The sequence below is a fragment of the Penicillium hispanicum genome (assembly GCF_028827665.1).
Source record: "Penicillium hispanicum strain IBT 35686 chromosome Unknown utg000004l_segment0_segment0, whole genome shotgun sequence".
Lineage (NCBI taxonomy): Eukaryota > Fungi > Ascomycota > Eurotiomycetes > Eurotiales > Aspergillaceae > Penicillium > Penicillium hispanicum.
The window spans coordinates 3839860-3854924 of NW_026623196.1; the positions used below are offsets into that span (position 1 = coordinate 3839860).

At 53.5% G+C, this 15065-nt stretch overlaps 6 protein-coding genes across 6 annotated transcripts; 2 read left to right on the top strand and 4 right to left on the bottom strand.

Moving 5' to 3' along the window:
* Positions 1-59: 59 nt before the first annotated feature.
* On the bottom strand, positions 60-1976 carry N7459_005202 (cation:proton antiporter; the record flags this gene model as incomplete). The annotated part of the gene is made up of 3 exons (XM_056944386.1): positions 60-764; positions 815-1668; positions 1721-1976. The coding sequence occupies 3 exons, from the start codon at positions 1974-1976 to the stop codon at positions 60-62; spliced, it is 1815 nt and encodes a 604-aa protein (XP_056801269.1).
* An 884-nt stretch (positions 1977-2860) lies between these two features.
* Positions 2861-3975, top strand: N7459_005203 (uncharacterized protein; the record flags this gene model as incomplete). Its single annotated transcript, XM_056944387.1, has 4 exons — positions 2861-2949; positions 3019-3525; positions 3593-3758; positions 3874-3975. The coding sequence occupies 4 exons, from the start codon at positions 2861-2863 to the stop codon at positions 3973-3975; spliced, it is 864 nt and encodes a 287-aa protein (XP_056801270.1).
* A 936-nt stretch (positions 3976-4911) lies between these two features.
* On the bottom strand, positions 4912-6621 carry N7459_005204 (putative hexokinase Kxk; the record flags this gene model as incomplete). Its single annotated transcript, XM_056944388.1, has 5 exons — positions 4912-5787; positions 5852-6259; positions 6316-6341; positions 6404-6526; positions 6582-6621. The coding sequence occupies 5 exons, from the start codon at positions 6619-6621 to the stop codon at positions 4912-4914; spliced, it is 1473 nt and encodes a 490-aa protein (XP_056801271.1).
* Positions 6622-6960: 339 nt separating this feature from the next.
* On the bottom strand, positions 6961-8111 carry N7459_005205 (SIR2 family NAD-dependent protein deacylase; the record flags this gene model as incomplete). Its single annotated transcript, XM_056944389.1, has 2 exons — positions 6961-7932; positions 7989-8111. The coding sequence occupies 2 exons, from the start codon at positions 8109-8111 to the stop codon at positions 6961-6963; spliced, it is 1095 nt and encodes a 364-aa protein (XP_056801272.1).
* A 451-nt stretch (positions 8112-8562) lies between these two features.
* N7459_005206 (Golgi transport complex subunit COG4) lies at positions 8563-11092 on the top strand (the record flags this gene model as incomplete). The annotated part of the gene is made up of 2 exons (XM_056944390.1): positions 8563-9777; positions 9830-11092. The coding sequence occupies 2 exons, from the start codon at positions 8563-8565 to the stop codon at positions 11090-11092; spliced, it is 2478 nt and encodes an 825-aa protein (XP_056801273.1).
* Positions 11093-11953: 861 nt separating this feature from the next.
* Positions 11954-13842, bottom strand: N7459_005207 (ammonium transporter; the record flags this gene model as incomplete). The annotated part of the gene is made up of 4 exons (XM_056944391.1): positions 11954-12615; positions 12676-13267; positions 13329-13660; positions 13728-13842. The coding sequence occupies 4 exons, from the start codon at positions 13840-13842 to the stop codon at positions 11954-11956; spliced, it is 1701 nt and encodes a 566-aa protein (XP_056801274.1).
* Positions 13843-15065: the final 1223 nt, after the last annotated feature.

Consider the following 15065-nt stretch of genomic DNA (forward strand, 5'->3'; position numbering starts at 1 on the left):
TTGTTATATTTGCAAATCTTCAGACAATTCAGACAAATTCTTTTTATGATCTCCGACATCTAAATTCCCCAGATCCCCAAGGGATCCGCACCAGAAGGCGCTCTCATTTTCTGCAGCTTCTGAACGCGCTTGACAAGAGTACCAACAGAGATCGGCCCTAGTAATGTACAAATTGAGATTGCCCAGATGATCACCAAGTAGACCTCGGACGTCTTTCCAGAAGGGCGGCTCGGGAACATACCCTGGCTCTGCGCAAGCGAAGCAATCAAATATCCCACTTCGCCCCGGGCCACCATTGCCAGGCCCAGAATAGACGGTGGGTAGAGGGATTTCGGTTTGGATGATAGCGCAGGGGTATTATTTGAGTCAGGAGTGCCATTTGGCGTGTGCCCTTGCGGTTCAACTTGGCTTCGGCTTCCCGCGGATGAAGACTCTGGCCTCTGGCGGGGTACTTCGCCACTTGTGTTCTTGTTAGGGCCTTTGGTGGCCTTCTTGGAAGGATGACTGTTCTGCTCCGGGGCCTTTTCTTTCCTCTGATTCTTCTGGCTTCTAAGCTTATAGGCTCCGCAGAGAAGAAAATTCGCGCATGGAAACCATTTTCTCAGCGCAGGTCGCAGATCCGAGAAGGGTCTCAGTGAAAATCGGACGAGCCATAGCCCAGTCACCATTTTGCCGAAGCTCATCAGGAGGGCATATATGATGCCACGCCAGACGACGTTTCCCTCGAACATCTCTTTGATGGGGATCGCAAACCCAATGGAGGCCTGTATTCTGTGTCAGCGTATGGCCTGCGGCATCTAGGGGAAAGACTCACGAAGAATAGTGGGATTAGAATCCGGTTGACGGGCTGTCTGTAGTACTTTACATATACATTCTCACCCGTTGGAACACTATCCTGCAATGAGTCCTGCTGCATTGTGGGTGATGCTGTTGGCGATGCACTGCTGACACTTTGGTCGTCAGAATTTTCCCTATTGTCTCCCACCGAGCCACTCGCATCAGTGTGCTGGTGATCTCTCATATGAGAGCCAGGGGAAAGGGTGACGCCTGTGGATCCACTAGGAACTTTGGATTCTGCAATAATTTCATCAACCCAAGTAACGATTACACCCGCAAGATAAGCAGCAAAGAGGCTGGAGGTTCCTGCGTACGTGGCACCGGCCACAGTTCCGACGAGAACACATGTCTGGGAAAGGAAGGCAAATTGCATAGTAGTCAAGAATCTCGGTAACTTCTCCCTTGCAGTAAGCACTTTCTTCAAAATAGGCTGGATGAGCAAAATGCACAACGCGAACAGACCCACGACAAAGCCAATGGACACAAATATTGGACGGATGACGGTCGTCGCGCTGAAAGAGGCGCTTCCCCCCATATTCGCGATGATTTGGACCATCACAAGACCGACGACGTCATCTAGCATCGCAGCAATGGTAATCACAGTACCGAGACGCGTGGTGACCAGGTTTGTGGTTGATAGAATCGTGAACGTGGTTCCGAGGCTAGTTGCACTAAGAGCCGCGCCTGCTGCGAAGGCCTGGAGAGAGCTTGCGGAGACCAGCTCTTTAAGGATGAATGAGAGTCCCATCGGAGTAGCAATACCGGTGATGGCAACGCAAAGAGAGAGTCCGATATTTGCCTTCATGGATTTGAAAGATGTTGAAAGACCGCCTGTTCTTGTAAGAGAGACCGTCTCCAGCAGATACGCGGGGAGCATGCTCACCTTCATACACCAGCATGATCAGACCCAGATAACCCAGTTGCTGGATGACCGTTTCTATGTCGCGATTGAGCCATTTCGCTCCCGGCGTGCCCCAGAGCACACCGATGAACAACTGGCCAATCAGTCCACAGTAGAGGAGCTGGTCAAGACAGGTATTCAAGAGATTCAAGGCAACCAGGAACCCCGTCAGGTTGAGAATCGTCGCAATGGACGGTTCCTGGTAAGGCAAGGCCGCATCGGATCCAGTCATAGCCATCCTCTGGCGCCCGTAGAACGGAGAGGCGTGTTCAGATTCCAATGCGGATGTCTAGGAAGAGATATCTAATGATGGCCATAAGCAGAAGTCATCTAGCGACCGCAAGCCAGGTTGATGGCGACTCCGGAATGGTTACGACCTGACGTTGTTAGACGGGTGTCCCGAGGTCGGCAATCATGGCGATGACTAATCTCTTGGTATCTGCCCGCGAGCGCCATCGACAAGCCGTAGAAGATGCAACGTTCTACATATTTCACAGTATGACTTCAGTCAGTGAATGAGATTTCCGGTGCTTCAGATATCGGGCAACTGACACGGCCCGTCACTTCTCAGCTGCGAACTGGTTTTGTCAGTATAGCAACATGTAACTACGTAAAGCTAACTACTTCGGGCAGTGATTCCACTCATCAGTATTTTGGCCCCAAGTATTAAGTAGATCACCTTGTCTAAAAGGGTAATCATTTCGCATCTCGGGCGACAGTCCCTCACAATCGTTACAAGCACGTACACGGCTAGTAAAATATACTTTGGTATAGACCTATCGTTTGGCCTTTTATGGCAACTGAAATAGTACTCCTCCCCTTGGGAACTCAATAGATAGTCAAACGTAAAATAATACGTGGTTTTCTTTTATGTAAGAGTCTAGATATTTTCGGCTTGTACAGTGAGCTTATTCACCCAATATCTGTACCAGGAAGATAGTACCCGTATAATGATCTAGTGGTACCCTGTATCTAGCGTACAGAGGCAAAGTGCACTGGGGCTAATTTGCACGTAGGCTGGGATATATATTACTAAAGTACCAAAGATCCTGCTGAGTTCTGTTCTTCTCTCTTTGTTTTGCTTAGCTCTTCCTCCATTGGTGAATCCTCTGGTGGCCCAATATGGCCTTCGATCTTATCATCAAACTACACTGCTTCCTAAGTCTTTTGGCTTTATGCCTTGCTATTCCCCATCCGCCTTTGGAGCCATCGTAAGTTTCAATATACTAAAAGCTGTGTGCCTGTGCCCTACCATCTAACGAGAAACTTTCAATTTGAAGGAGGCCTCATGGCCTCTCAATTGGCCGCCGCGATCTCACCTACGATGAAAATTTCTTCAACTTCCAGGACACATCACAGGAAAAACGCATTATGTCAGCGCTAAACCTGATCCCACAGCTCATCAACTGGTTTCTCGACCAGGATATCTCTTTGATTGATACTATTATGAGCAAATACTTCCTTCCGGAGCATGTGCCAGTTGCGCTACAGGTTTTCCGAAACGCGGCCAATCCGAGCCTCTGGACAGACGATCTTCATGTGTATGGTGAAGACTGGCAAAATATGTGCGCCACAGGCCATGATGGCCGCCCGACTGCAGCCTATACAATCCTAAGTCAAGGAGATCAGTGTTCTACGAAGAGTAGCATGCATTTTTGCACGTCGCCACTCAACGCCTATGGCTTCCCAAGTATTAGGCCACTTACGTGCAGCTCGTTAGCACCTGAACTCAAGGTTTCTCCCTCAATGGCGACGTTCGAGGGCTTTCTGGTATTTCACGAGCTGATGTAAGTACTGAAATCCGCAATTTTCCTCTCCTCCATTTACAGAAGGGGGTCTAATTGATCGTGATAGGCATGTTCGTGACATCACTGAAGGACCACTCACGCAGTATAACCCACCCTACGGCGTTACCATCGATGTTACCTATGGTCCTGTAAAATGCAGAGCGCTACGCCAAGACTCCACCAATGCGCACAAGGCCATTTTTAACGCTGATAGTTATGCTATTGCCGCTACAGTATGTTGTACCTCTAGTCGATTCTCTACTTGGTCCCCTCAATTTTCTTTGCCTCTGTTCTTTTGTTCAGCCAGCTACTATCATGTTTGTGATACTAATGATGTTCTATCATCAGGAACTATACACCACAAGACTGTGTCGGTCCAACTTGCAAAGCCAGGGATTAACATATCTTAAAGATCCTACTGAGAATAACTGGATGGGGCCATCTGCATAGTTCTGTACAGATCCGAAGATCCCTATCTAGAGAATCTAGAAAAAGGGCAGCTGTTTCAACTACCTTCTATGGTATTTAGGGAATATTGATCCTATATGCGTAGGGCTTCTGAGTTGAACGTATCATTAGGAGGCCCGGGCCCTCTTAAGTCAGTCATAGATGGAGTTGCACTAGCTCAAAAATAAAAAGAAAAGAAAAGAAATAGCGCAACCGCACGTGGATATTTGGATAAGTTTCAGCAGCTGACAATGTAGCATTGACATACAAGTGAAGTGAGTCTGCTCGAGCAGTATCGTAGGCTTCTTAATCACTTGAATACGAAGAGTATGAAAAAAAGATGCCTGGAGGCGGCCTCCCCGGAAATACGTATCTTCACTACCTTCTTAGGAGAACATGTTCTTCCATGAGGTAATTTGAGGGTTCTAATTTCGCTGTTTTAACAGTCTGGGTCAGCGAATAAATAGAGGGACGTTTGGTCGAGGTTTTGTGCGCTAGCTGCCAAATTTCCTACTTATTTGAATTGAATATGAATGGGAGGGAGAAGTGTATCTAGGAAGGAGGTACTGGGCGCATAGAATGCCCACCCGGTATTGAATGCAAGTGCTCGCGGGCTACTCACTCCTGGGATAAATCCCCTGCAGTCCCTCGGCATTCCTACGCTGTGATGGTCGCCCATACTCGTGAAAACCGTTAAAGTCGGGAAATTTGTATTGCATCCATCACGTTGGTATTTACTACCAGGGAGCACTCCGATCTGTACTGTACTGACTGGCCCTTGGAGGCCTACTTAAGGCAGAAAAGATATCATAATCCATCGTCCCAGGACATCGATCGCACCAGACCCTGTCAGAACCGAAACAGAAGATCAAGGCGCTCTGGACAGCCAAGTTGTGTTTTTGAGATTTTTTTTTGTTGTTCGTAATTGGCCACATGTCCTCACAACAGGGTCTTCATATCGTCCATGTTGCGGATACCAGCCAGGTTGCCAGCCTTGACGCGCTTCAGAGTCAGAGCGGCAATCAGAGCAGCACCCACACCGGAACCGTCCTCGGCAGCCATGATTGAGACCTTATCCTTCTCGTTGGGGGCCCAGTCCAGGATTTCGCGAAGAGCCTGAGCACCCCGAGCCTTGAAGTGCGGGTACTTGGTGAAGACAGAGCCGTCGGCGCCAACGTGGCAGGACTCGATGTTCTTCTTGGTACAGATGGCAGCAACACCGCAGGCAGACAAGCGGGCTGCACGGGTACCGATCAGCTCAGCAAGACGACGAATCATCTCCAGCTCCGGCTGAGTCGGGCGAATACCCAGCTGGCGCTCAAAGTGGTCCAGAGTCTCCGACAGGTTCTCATACGGGTCCTCCTCAATGGCGGCCAGGAAAGACGCATCTAGCAGGTAGGGTTTGCGCAACTTGGAAGTGTCCTGGCCGTTGAAAATAAGACCGGGGCGCGATTCGAGAAGATCCACAAGAGCAAGACGGAAGATCTCGCCCAGGTACAGACCCGCGGTCATCTTCTCAAAAGCCTGCTGACCAGGCCGTGGCGAGTCACGGTCAATGATCTCGTCGTACTTGGTGAGAGGGAGCACCACACGCTCGTTGTCAAAGGCACCATATTCACAGTTGATGGCGATGGGCATGTCAGCAGGTAGGCCCAAGTGCGCGATCTTGGGCACAGACCCAACGTTCTCCATGTAAGCGGCGTTGACACCAGTGCCGAAGATACAGCCGATCTTCATGTCGGTGTCAGTGTATGCGGAAGCGATCATTGTGCCGGTGGTGTCGTTGATAAGAGCGGCAACTTTGATGGGGAGACCCTGACGTAGAGCAAGAGCAAGTTAGGCGGATGGTAGCAAGCCACATGGGATGAACAAGACATACCCTCTTCTTCAGGATAGCCTCAAGCGGCGGAACGACATCCTGACCCTCAACGCCGTCAATATCAAAGCCCTTGGTCCAGCGCTGGAGAATCCCGTGATCAATGTAGTCCTGGGTGGCCGGGTAGGAGAAGGTGAAACCTAGAGGGAGCTTGGCCAGGTTCTCCCCCTCGTGGTGGAACTCAATAAATTGCTGCAGACAATCGGCAATGTATTCCCACAGCTCCTCGGCAGTACCGGTCCTAAGCTCCTCCGGCATCTTGTACTTGGACTGGGTAATATCGAAGGCACCCTTCTCCTTGGTCAGGGTAATCTCGCAAACACGCAGGTTGGTACCACCCATGTCAAGAGCCAGGAAAGTTCCCTGTTCTTCACCATCGGGGAAACCCATCACCCAGGTGACGTTCATCGGCTACCGGACATGGTCAGTGCATGATTGTAGGGGTTCTAGTGGTTCGTAGTTCTCACGATGTTGCCGCCCTCGACAGTGAGACCTGTAGGTTGTGCCCATCAGCCCATGTAGTGTGACTGGAGAGGTTTCTTTGCCAGAACTCACCCTTCTCGAGCTCCTTCACAAAGTGCGCCACAATTTGCTTGAGCTTCGCGCGGTCCACGGTGAACATCTGCTCGAGGTCCTTGATCTGCTGCAGAAGATTCTGCGGCACATCGTGCATGGACCCTGGTGGAGGGGATTGATTAGCATGGCAATCAGACCGATGGAACGAGAAGCTCACCCTTGCGGGACGGTGGATGCTTAGGACCAAGTCCGACCATGATGGATATAATTGATGGGGGTTTTGGAAGGGGGAGAAGAGGGAAAGTCGAATGAAACAAGGCAGGAGGGGAGAATGACGATAAGGACGTGGGGCAGCGATCGCTTTGCTTGATTCGGCTGCGGTGGGCAAAGCACGTCCAAAGTCAATTCTCCCTCTGTCATCCGCCAACTTCCCGATCTCGTTCCCGCGAATCACATTTCCCCTGCGCTTGCTACGGCTTGCTACGGCTTGCTACGGTTTCCTAGTACGTCTGCAGCCATCTTCTCACCTCTCTACGATTGGGCCAGAACAGCACCTGAGACTTGGCGCGCGCGGTGAGAGTCGTTGGATTCACGATCTAACGGGACTTGCGCGCCAGGTGCGGGAAGACATGCGCCAGCCCGCCTTCGGAGGAGCTATATCGCGGCGATGAGCTCGGCTCTCCTAGCCTCTGACGCACTCGCTGCTGGTATGCATCCGACACCACCAGCGTGCGGTCAATCTCCTCCGTCAGCCGTTCCACCTCATCCAGGAGTCGTTCATCCCGAGTCCGCGGAGGAGCGTTCTCCTCTTCCCGGGATTTGGGATCCGGATTGGTCTCCTCCCAGAGGGCCTCTAGTTCCTCCTCCCATCCCATAGCCCTAGCGAACCTCCGTACACCGGCATCACAGTCTCCCAACAAGAGTACGTCATCCGGGCGAGAGCCCATGCCGCCGACGCGCTCCATGTTGATGAGCACGCGCGGTGTGCCCTCTTTACACATTGAGGGTAGACTAGAGAATGGTTGTACAGACAGACTGGTTCCCATGACAATGCATAGATCCGCCGCAGCCGGCAGCGTGTGGTTGTCAAAAAACTCTGTCGGCAAGGACTCTCCGAAGAAGACGATGTCGGGCTTGACCAGTCCATTACATTCCTTGCAATGCGGTACTTCGCTCTTGTGGACCAACGCGTGCATCTCATCGTCCGGGTATGGTGCTTTGCAGTCAATGCAGCGCTGAGTCGCAAAACTGCCATGGGCCTCAACAATCAGTTCCCCAGGAATACCTGCCTGGCGCTCGAGACAGTCAATATTCTGCGTAAAATTCTTCAACAGCATGCCTTTATTATAGAGTAGCTTGATAAAGGAATGGGCGACAGTCGGACGATAGCGCCCGGGGTAGAGTTCATGCGCCAAGGCGTAGAAGGGCTTTGGGTTTCGCCTGAAGAAGCTGATAGCGAATACATCCTCTGGCTCTTCCAGATCTAGGGAAGCCAAGTTGGCATAGAGTCCAGTATCTGGTGACCGGAAATCAGGTATGCCCGCGGAGGTGCTGATGCCCGCTCCCACCTGCGACTCAGTTAGCCAGCCGTCCAGCAGTTGAGGATAAAGGGGGGGTAACCAACCATGACCACGATACGCCTCACCTTACGTTCCTTGATGTACTTGGCCACCGCCTCGATGTTGCGCGCTTCCAACACCGAGGGGCGAATGGACTGGTCCACCAGCGTCGACCCCTCGTTACCCATCGCGCGAGGCCGCCGGGGATGCTGGTGTCGAGGTCTGCGACGGCGCCCAATGATGAAAGACTGAGTGTATCCTTTCTCTATATGACGAGAAGATCGTGAAAGTCCAGTCTCGAGCTCCAAAAGCTCCGGGCTGTGGACTGGTGCAAGTAACTAGTTAACTAGTTAACGAGCAAGCGTGGGGGAGATGACGTCGCCTTGAACCCAAGTCGCACCAGGCAACCTGCAGTTCGGTCAAATAGCTGACGCGCGCGAGAACAAAGAGCAGCTTTCCCCGAGGTGACCTCTGTGCATCTCAATATGACATCTATTCAAGCATCCACGCCGGCGCTGTCAGCCGCAAGTCAAGCCGCAAAGGAAAAAAAAGCGCCGACCTTCACCGCCCGCTCCCGTCACAACTGGCGTATTTGGCATCAACACACCTCCCAAATCAAGTCGGTCCATTGGCTGCAGCATGGCCATCTCCAACGAGGCCACGACCAACGGCCACGTTTCCTCGCCATCGACTCCACCAGACCAGCCAGGTCCTGCCGTCCAGGATGCTTCGCCGCGAACCGACATCTTCAATGCCAGCTCCGTCGCCGAGATCAAGGCCGCACTGTCCCGCCTCCACACTCAAGAAGCCTCGGTGACCGCCCGCCTCGATGCCCTCGTCACGTCGCAAAAGGACCTGTCTCGGGAATTGGGCCGGTTGGATCTCATGCGCGCTCACATTGGGTCCCAAACAAGCACTACCCGCACGATCAGCCACGGCATGCTCTCCGAGGCCGCCGGAACCGCCGAGCGGATTTCCAGCGCCGTTCGCCGCCTAGATCTAGAACAAGCACGAGTGAAGGCAACACTGGAGGTGGTAGAGCAGGTGGCAGAGCTCAAGGCATGCGCCCTAGGCGTGGCGGGCTCCATGGGTGCCTCCCAAGATTGGGAGACTGCGGCCAGCTACCTACATCGTGCTGCACAGATTCCGTCCTCGGTGATCAACGGCGCATTCGCGGCGGAGATGGTCCCTACGGCGGAGGTGCCCGACCCGCCAACCGTGACTTTGGATACGGCGGCGGAGTCGCTGTGCGGCTTATTCCTGCGGGAGTTTGACAAGGCCGTCAAGGAGAACGACGGAGCCAAAATTACCCGGTTCTTCAAGCTGTTCCCTCTCATCGGACGGTCCGAGGTTGGATTGGATGTCTACGGACGATATGTCTGCCAGGGTGTCGCGGCACGGGCTCGTGGCAATCTCAATGCTGGCACAAGTGCTCAGACCAAGGATGGGTTCTTCTATGCCAATGCCTTGACCAAGCTATTTGAACATATTGCGCAGATCATTGATGGGCATGGGGGACTGGTCGAACGCCACTATGGTCCGCGAAAAATGAGCCGCGTTATTGAACGACTGCAGGTCGAGGCTGATGTGCAGGGCGGCATCATCCTGGACACCTGGAGTGATGAACGGCATGTGGATCGCAAATTGATGGACGTCAAGTCCTACGCCTTCACGTTTCTGGTGCAAAGTTTCCTTCCAGCTCAACGTGTAGGCCAAGCTCCGGCCCCTGGAACCGCTCTACCCACCGAAGACGAGGGAGTCGACATGAAGGAAATCGACGGCATCCTCAGTGAAATGGCGATCATGTTGGGCCGATGGTCGTTGTACTGTCGATTTTTAGCGGATACGTGCAACGTGAGTTCATATGTTGGCTGTCTCTTATCAATTGATGCTAACAAGGATTCAGCCTCCCCAGGATGACGAAAACCAGGACAGCGAGCAAAATTTTGCGCTTCCTGAATTCTTGCAGGATTCCTCTTTATCGCAGAAGGTAAATGACCGCTTGATCTCGCCTTTCAACACCATGACCACGTTCTTCTTCCGCCGGTCTGTGGAGAAGGCATTCCAGCTAGACGAATCGCCGTCGGGCTTGAACCTGAACCTGCAACGACCGCTCAAAGCAGATCCGCCCCATATCACCTCCGCCGTCGACGACATCATGTATATCGTCAACAAGGTGCTGCAGCAATCGCTAGCTACCTCCCAGGAAGCAGTAGTAACCAACGTCGTTCCAACCCTTTCCCGCGTTCTCGGATCCGACTTCATCGGCATGACACAGCGCAAGATGCGGGATGAATGTTACCCGCGCGCTCCTGTACAAGGTGCTCAGCCTCTGGAGCAAATAGTCATTGCATTCCTGGTACAGATGAACAATCTCGACATCGCAGTCGACTATATCCGACGCATTGTACAAAACAATACTGGCTCCAAGCAACCCCCACTCTCATCCAGCGAAGGCAGCCACAAAGACGCGGTGCCGGACACAGAGCAGCTGCGCGCTCTCTTCCCGGCACCCGCATCGGCACTCCGCGTCGCGCTGACCCTCCAATCCTTCGCCGCATCCTTCGAAGCCAAGATCAACGACCTCCTCTCCGACGGCACCCAGGTCGTCTTCAACAACGTCATCAAGCACCGTCTCCGCCCCATTCTCGCCGACACCTTCCGCGACATCGAATATATGCCGAGCAACGACGCCGGTTCGCCGGTCGATACTCACGACGACTACGACCACGACGGCAACAGCGGCAGCAAGGAACTTGTCCGCCCACGCTTCGCAGCCGGCTGGTCCGAGCTCCTCGTTCCGCTGGCGCGCATTCTAACTCAGCCAGCCTTCGACCGCCTGCTCACCGTGACCGTCGCCTACTTCGCACGTCTGCTGGAGAAGCGACTCTGGTCCTACCAGGGCCGCGTCAACCCGCTCGGCGCAGCCCGTTTAGAGCGCGACATTGCGGGCCTCGTCAGCGCCGCCGTGGATGTCGGCTTCGGCTCTGGCACGCCGGGCCGGTACCGCCATCGGGAGGCTCTGGCTCGCTGCGTGCAAATGACGCTCGTCATGAGCATGGACGAAGACGAGTGGGACGAGGTGCTGCGTGGCGAGGCCGCAGAGGTCGTCGACAAGCTGAGCCGCGAGGAGAGAGTGCGCGTGCGCGCCATGGTACGGCGTGGGTGAACACCGTCCAGGCACGAAGTATAGGGATTTCTCTGGATTCGATGGCCTGGCACCCATTTCCGTGGAGCACGTATAGAGTGGCTATGTTGGACCTTCATTTTCCATTCCCTGGTTCTTTTTTCTACTTTCTTGTATCGCATCCCATTCACTGGAATTATATAGCATACCTCATTAGACAACTAGCATTGACAAGCATACTTAACCTGAACCTGAAAATACCCGCGACTTGCCGCCTCAGATCACCTACCGGCCATACACTCGTTCGAGATTCTCTACTCTTACTCTACTCGGAAAACAAGTTGTGCTTCGAAGTTGAACGGAAATCTAAATCAAAATTGTCTATATTGCATGACAGGGATCCTCACAAAGCCAGCACAGCCAACAAAAGATGTTAATATGTACACCCCAACCAATCCCACGAAAAGGAAAAGCTTTCAAAGAGAAAACAGAATACGACACCGGCCGGTCAAAAGCAAAGTAGCACAAGACAAACGCCAGGCCAGACAGTAAGCATAGAAGAAGTCAATTGCTTTTCCCAGAATTCCGCATTTTGAGAACACACCATGGCGATCGGGGGTTGGCGGGGTAAAGATGTGTCGTGGGAGATGTATCGGATAGGAGGATTAGAGGGTGGAAGTGTAGTGGCGGCGATGATTGTCGGGTCGGTTCATGGATAAGAGTACATAGTGAGAAATCAAGGACGAAAAGAAGTGGAAAGAGATAAAACCAAAGCCCCAGGCTTTTGGTGTTGCTGGAAAGCACAAACACGCTGAGAGGGATATCGAAGAATGCGAAGCGGAAATATAGGCTAGACAAAAGAGATCAGGGGAAAAAAGGCTGCGCCATTGAGGCGAGACGGGTCTAGTCGTCCGTCTTCTCGTTGACGGGCTGCAGCACGACGGGCTGTCCCGTTGTTGGCGGCACAGCCTGGGTGTCTGGCGGGTGTTGTTCGGCAACCTGGCGGGGGGCGGGCGCAATCTTGACCTCCTGGATGGGCATATCACCCTCGCTGCCGCCGCGGCTGCTCTGGCTGATCTCGCCGTTGGGCGGGTGGCCGTCGAGCATCATCTCGCTGTGCTCGCCGATGCCATAGCGCTCGGCGGCGGGAATTTGGTGGCCATCTTCGAGTTGGTCCTGCTTCTGCGGGGTCCAGGCCAGGTAGTCGCGGCGCACCTCGACGTAGTCGTAGGCAAACTCGCCCAGCTGGTCATCGTCCATACCGAGCAGCTCGGCTTCCTCGGAGGCGCGCAAGTTCAGCCCCGGGATGGCGTTGATAGCGTAGGCGATGAGCGCAGACATGACGAAGGAGTAGGCGGCGGTTGCAACGATGTAGGCGATCTGAACGTAGAGCTGCTTGTAGTTGTGGATGACCCAGCCACCGACACCGGAGCCGGTGTTGACTCCATCCAGGCCGACAATCGCGTCGTCGCCGAACAGAGCGTTGAATATCAGACCAACAATACCAGCGACGCCGTGCTCCGCCAACACATCCATGGAGTCGTCAATTCGGATCCAGTACTTGACTGTAGTGGGCGAGAAATGTTAGTTCGGCGGATCGAGGAAGAAGAAGAATGAGAACTCACTCTTGGTGGAGTAGTTACAGACGATACCAGTAACCACACCAAGGATCACGCTAGCCCACGGGGTAATGAAGCCCGACGCGGGAGTGGCTGCCACCAGTCCAGAGATGGTGCCCGAACACCAGCCGACCATCGACCATTTGCGGGCCAGACGCCAATCGAGGAGAACCCAAGTGATGGCCGCAAAGGCAGCGGTCAGGTTGGTGTTCCAGGAGGCCATGGTGGCACGCAGGTTGGCACCGAAAGACGAGCCACCGTTGAATCCCAGCCAGCCGAACCAGAGGAAGACGGTGCCGAGAAGGATGAGCGAAACGTTGTGAGGGCGGAAATTGAGCATCATGCGCTCCTGCCGACGACCGAGGACCATGGAATAGGCGAGAGCCGTGAACCCAGATCCAATTTCGACGGGGCCACCACCGGCGTAGTCCATCACGCCGTAGTTGTAAGCCCAGCCGTTGACGTTCCACGCCCAACAGGCCAGAGGGCAGTAGACGATAGTCGCCCAGATGAAAGTAAAGACCATCGCAGGGAGCAGCCGACCGCGTTCCGCCACGGCTCCCATCACGATGGCTGCCGTGACACCGCAGAATTGCATCTGAAAGCAGCCAAAGTCAACCAGATGATCAAAGGAAAAATGCGGTGCATGAGGATCCTACCTGGTAGAAGGCATAGAGCAAGTTCGGGACCAAAGGCGAGCCGGGGCTGGGATCTGCCAGGGTCTTCATCAAGCCAAAGTTGCGCAGGTTGCCAATATAACCGTTGGTCGCTGTCGGAGAGAAGGCAAGGGAGTAGCCCCAGAAGTACCACTGGAAGGTGATGACCGAGAATGAGGCCATGCAGGCCCAGATCATGCTGAGAGCAGACTTTCGGCGCGCCAGCCCTGAGTACAGGAAGCCCAGCCCGGGGACCATGACCATGACCATGGCCGAGGCCACGATGATATAGGCTTGGTCACCGGATTGGAACCACTTGTTCACATTTTCGGTTCCTACAGAGTCATGGTCATGAGCTTGCTGGAGTTCCCAATCATCCGTGGCCAACGACAGAACACCTACGAGAATTGCCGCCCAAGTCGGCATTGGTGGACAGCTGGTAGTTGGAGGGTGCACCGATCCAGTTGTAGGACGCATAGTCCGGCGCGTACGGGGCCTTCCCGTTGAACGTGGACATAGTGAGATGGTAGAAGATTGCGTGTGGGCGCGTCAATGAGAGTCGGGGTGCAAGTGCGCGAGACGGTGGACGATTCTGGGATGCTGCGCGCCGAATGGGATAAAAGGAAAGAACGAGAAGAACGAGAAGAACGAGAAGGATTGCCGGGCGAAGAAGAGCAACCTCCGCGTGGAGAAAGGAAAGGGTTGACCACGGGGAGCCAGGGAATATAAAAAGGGCTGCAAAGTAGCGGAGCCCAGTCCAGCGCTGCAGCAAGAATGGTAGGTTCGGATCGACACTGGGGCCCACCGGAGCCTGAAATCGGACTGAAAGTAATTCGGCGCAGAGAGCGGCAGAGGCAGAGCAATTCCCCCCCCCCCCAAAAAAAGCAACGGGTCGCGTTTGCAGAACAGGAATGGAATTGACCGACTGAAAATCCCGGGGGAGGCGCGGTTAGTTCGATAGAATCGGAAGCCGTCGAGCGTCGTTGCTGGGGGAGGAACTGATTATGACAATAGCAATGGGATAATCATTCCGCGCGCCCAATCACACTTCTGATAACCCTGTTTTTGCCCCCTCCGCGGATTGCGGATTGGAGTATACGAGCTGCACAACGCACGGGTTGGTTTTCAGAAGTGTATCACATTGACTAGGAGACTGAGAAAATGTTCGAATAGCTCCGGGAGGCACAAGTGAAAAAGAGATCCTCCTTTCCATTGCCATCCTGCATCATCATGAAATGCTCCCATTGCGTCCTCCGGCTCTGTAGGTGGCGACAACCGTAATAGGATTAGAATTGGGAATTGTCAATTTTTCTCGGGGCCTTTCGCCCATGGGTCTTGGCCTGGTCATGGCTTTCAGAGAACAGTATCCGAGACGTTTCGCCCAATCATTTGTGGGGGGGAGAGAAAAACCACAGCGGATTCGGCAGTGATGCAACATCTCCGGGGAAACTTCCATCTCCAGATCTGAAACTAGAAGATCGAAAGATCTGGGGAAGGTGCACTCTACTCTTATATACACCAGTCAATGCATCGAACTGCCCCGACCTTTGATCCCTCGGGAGATAGAAGAAAGATAGCTTATCGGCCACCGCAAGCGTTGTGCTCAACGGGACTCGAGAGAGACAACCTTATCCATTACCAGAGCCATTCGCAGCCCATTCGCTATCGGGATGCCATGATTGGCTGATTCATGCTAGCTGAATATCCCGCTGATTGGCTCCAGATAAAGCCTTCGCCACT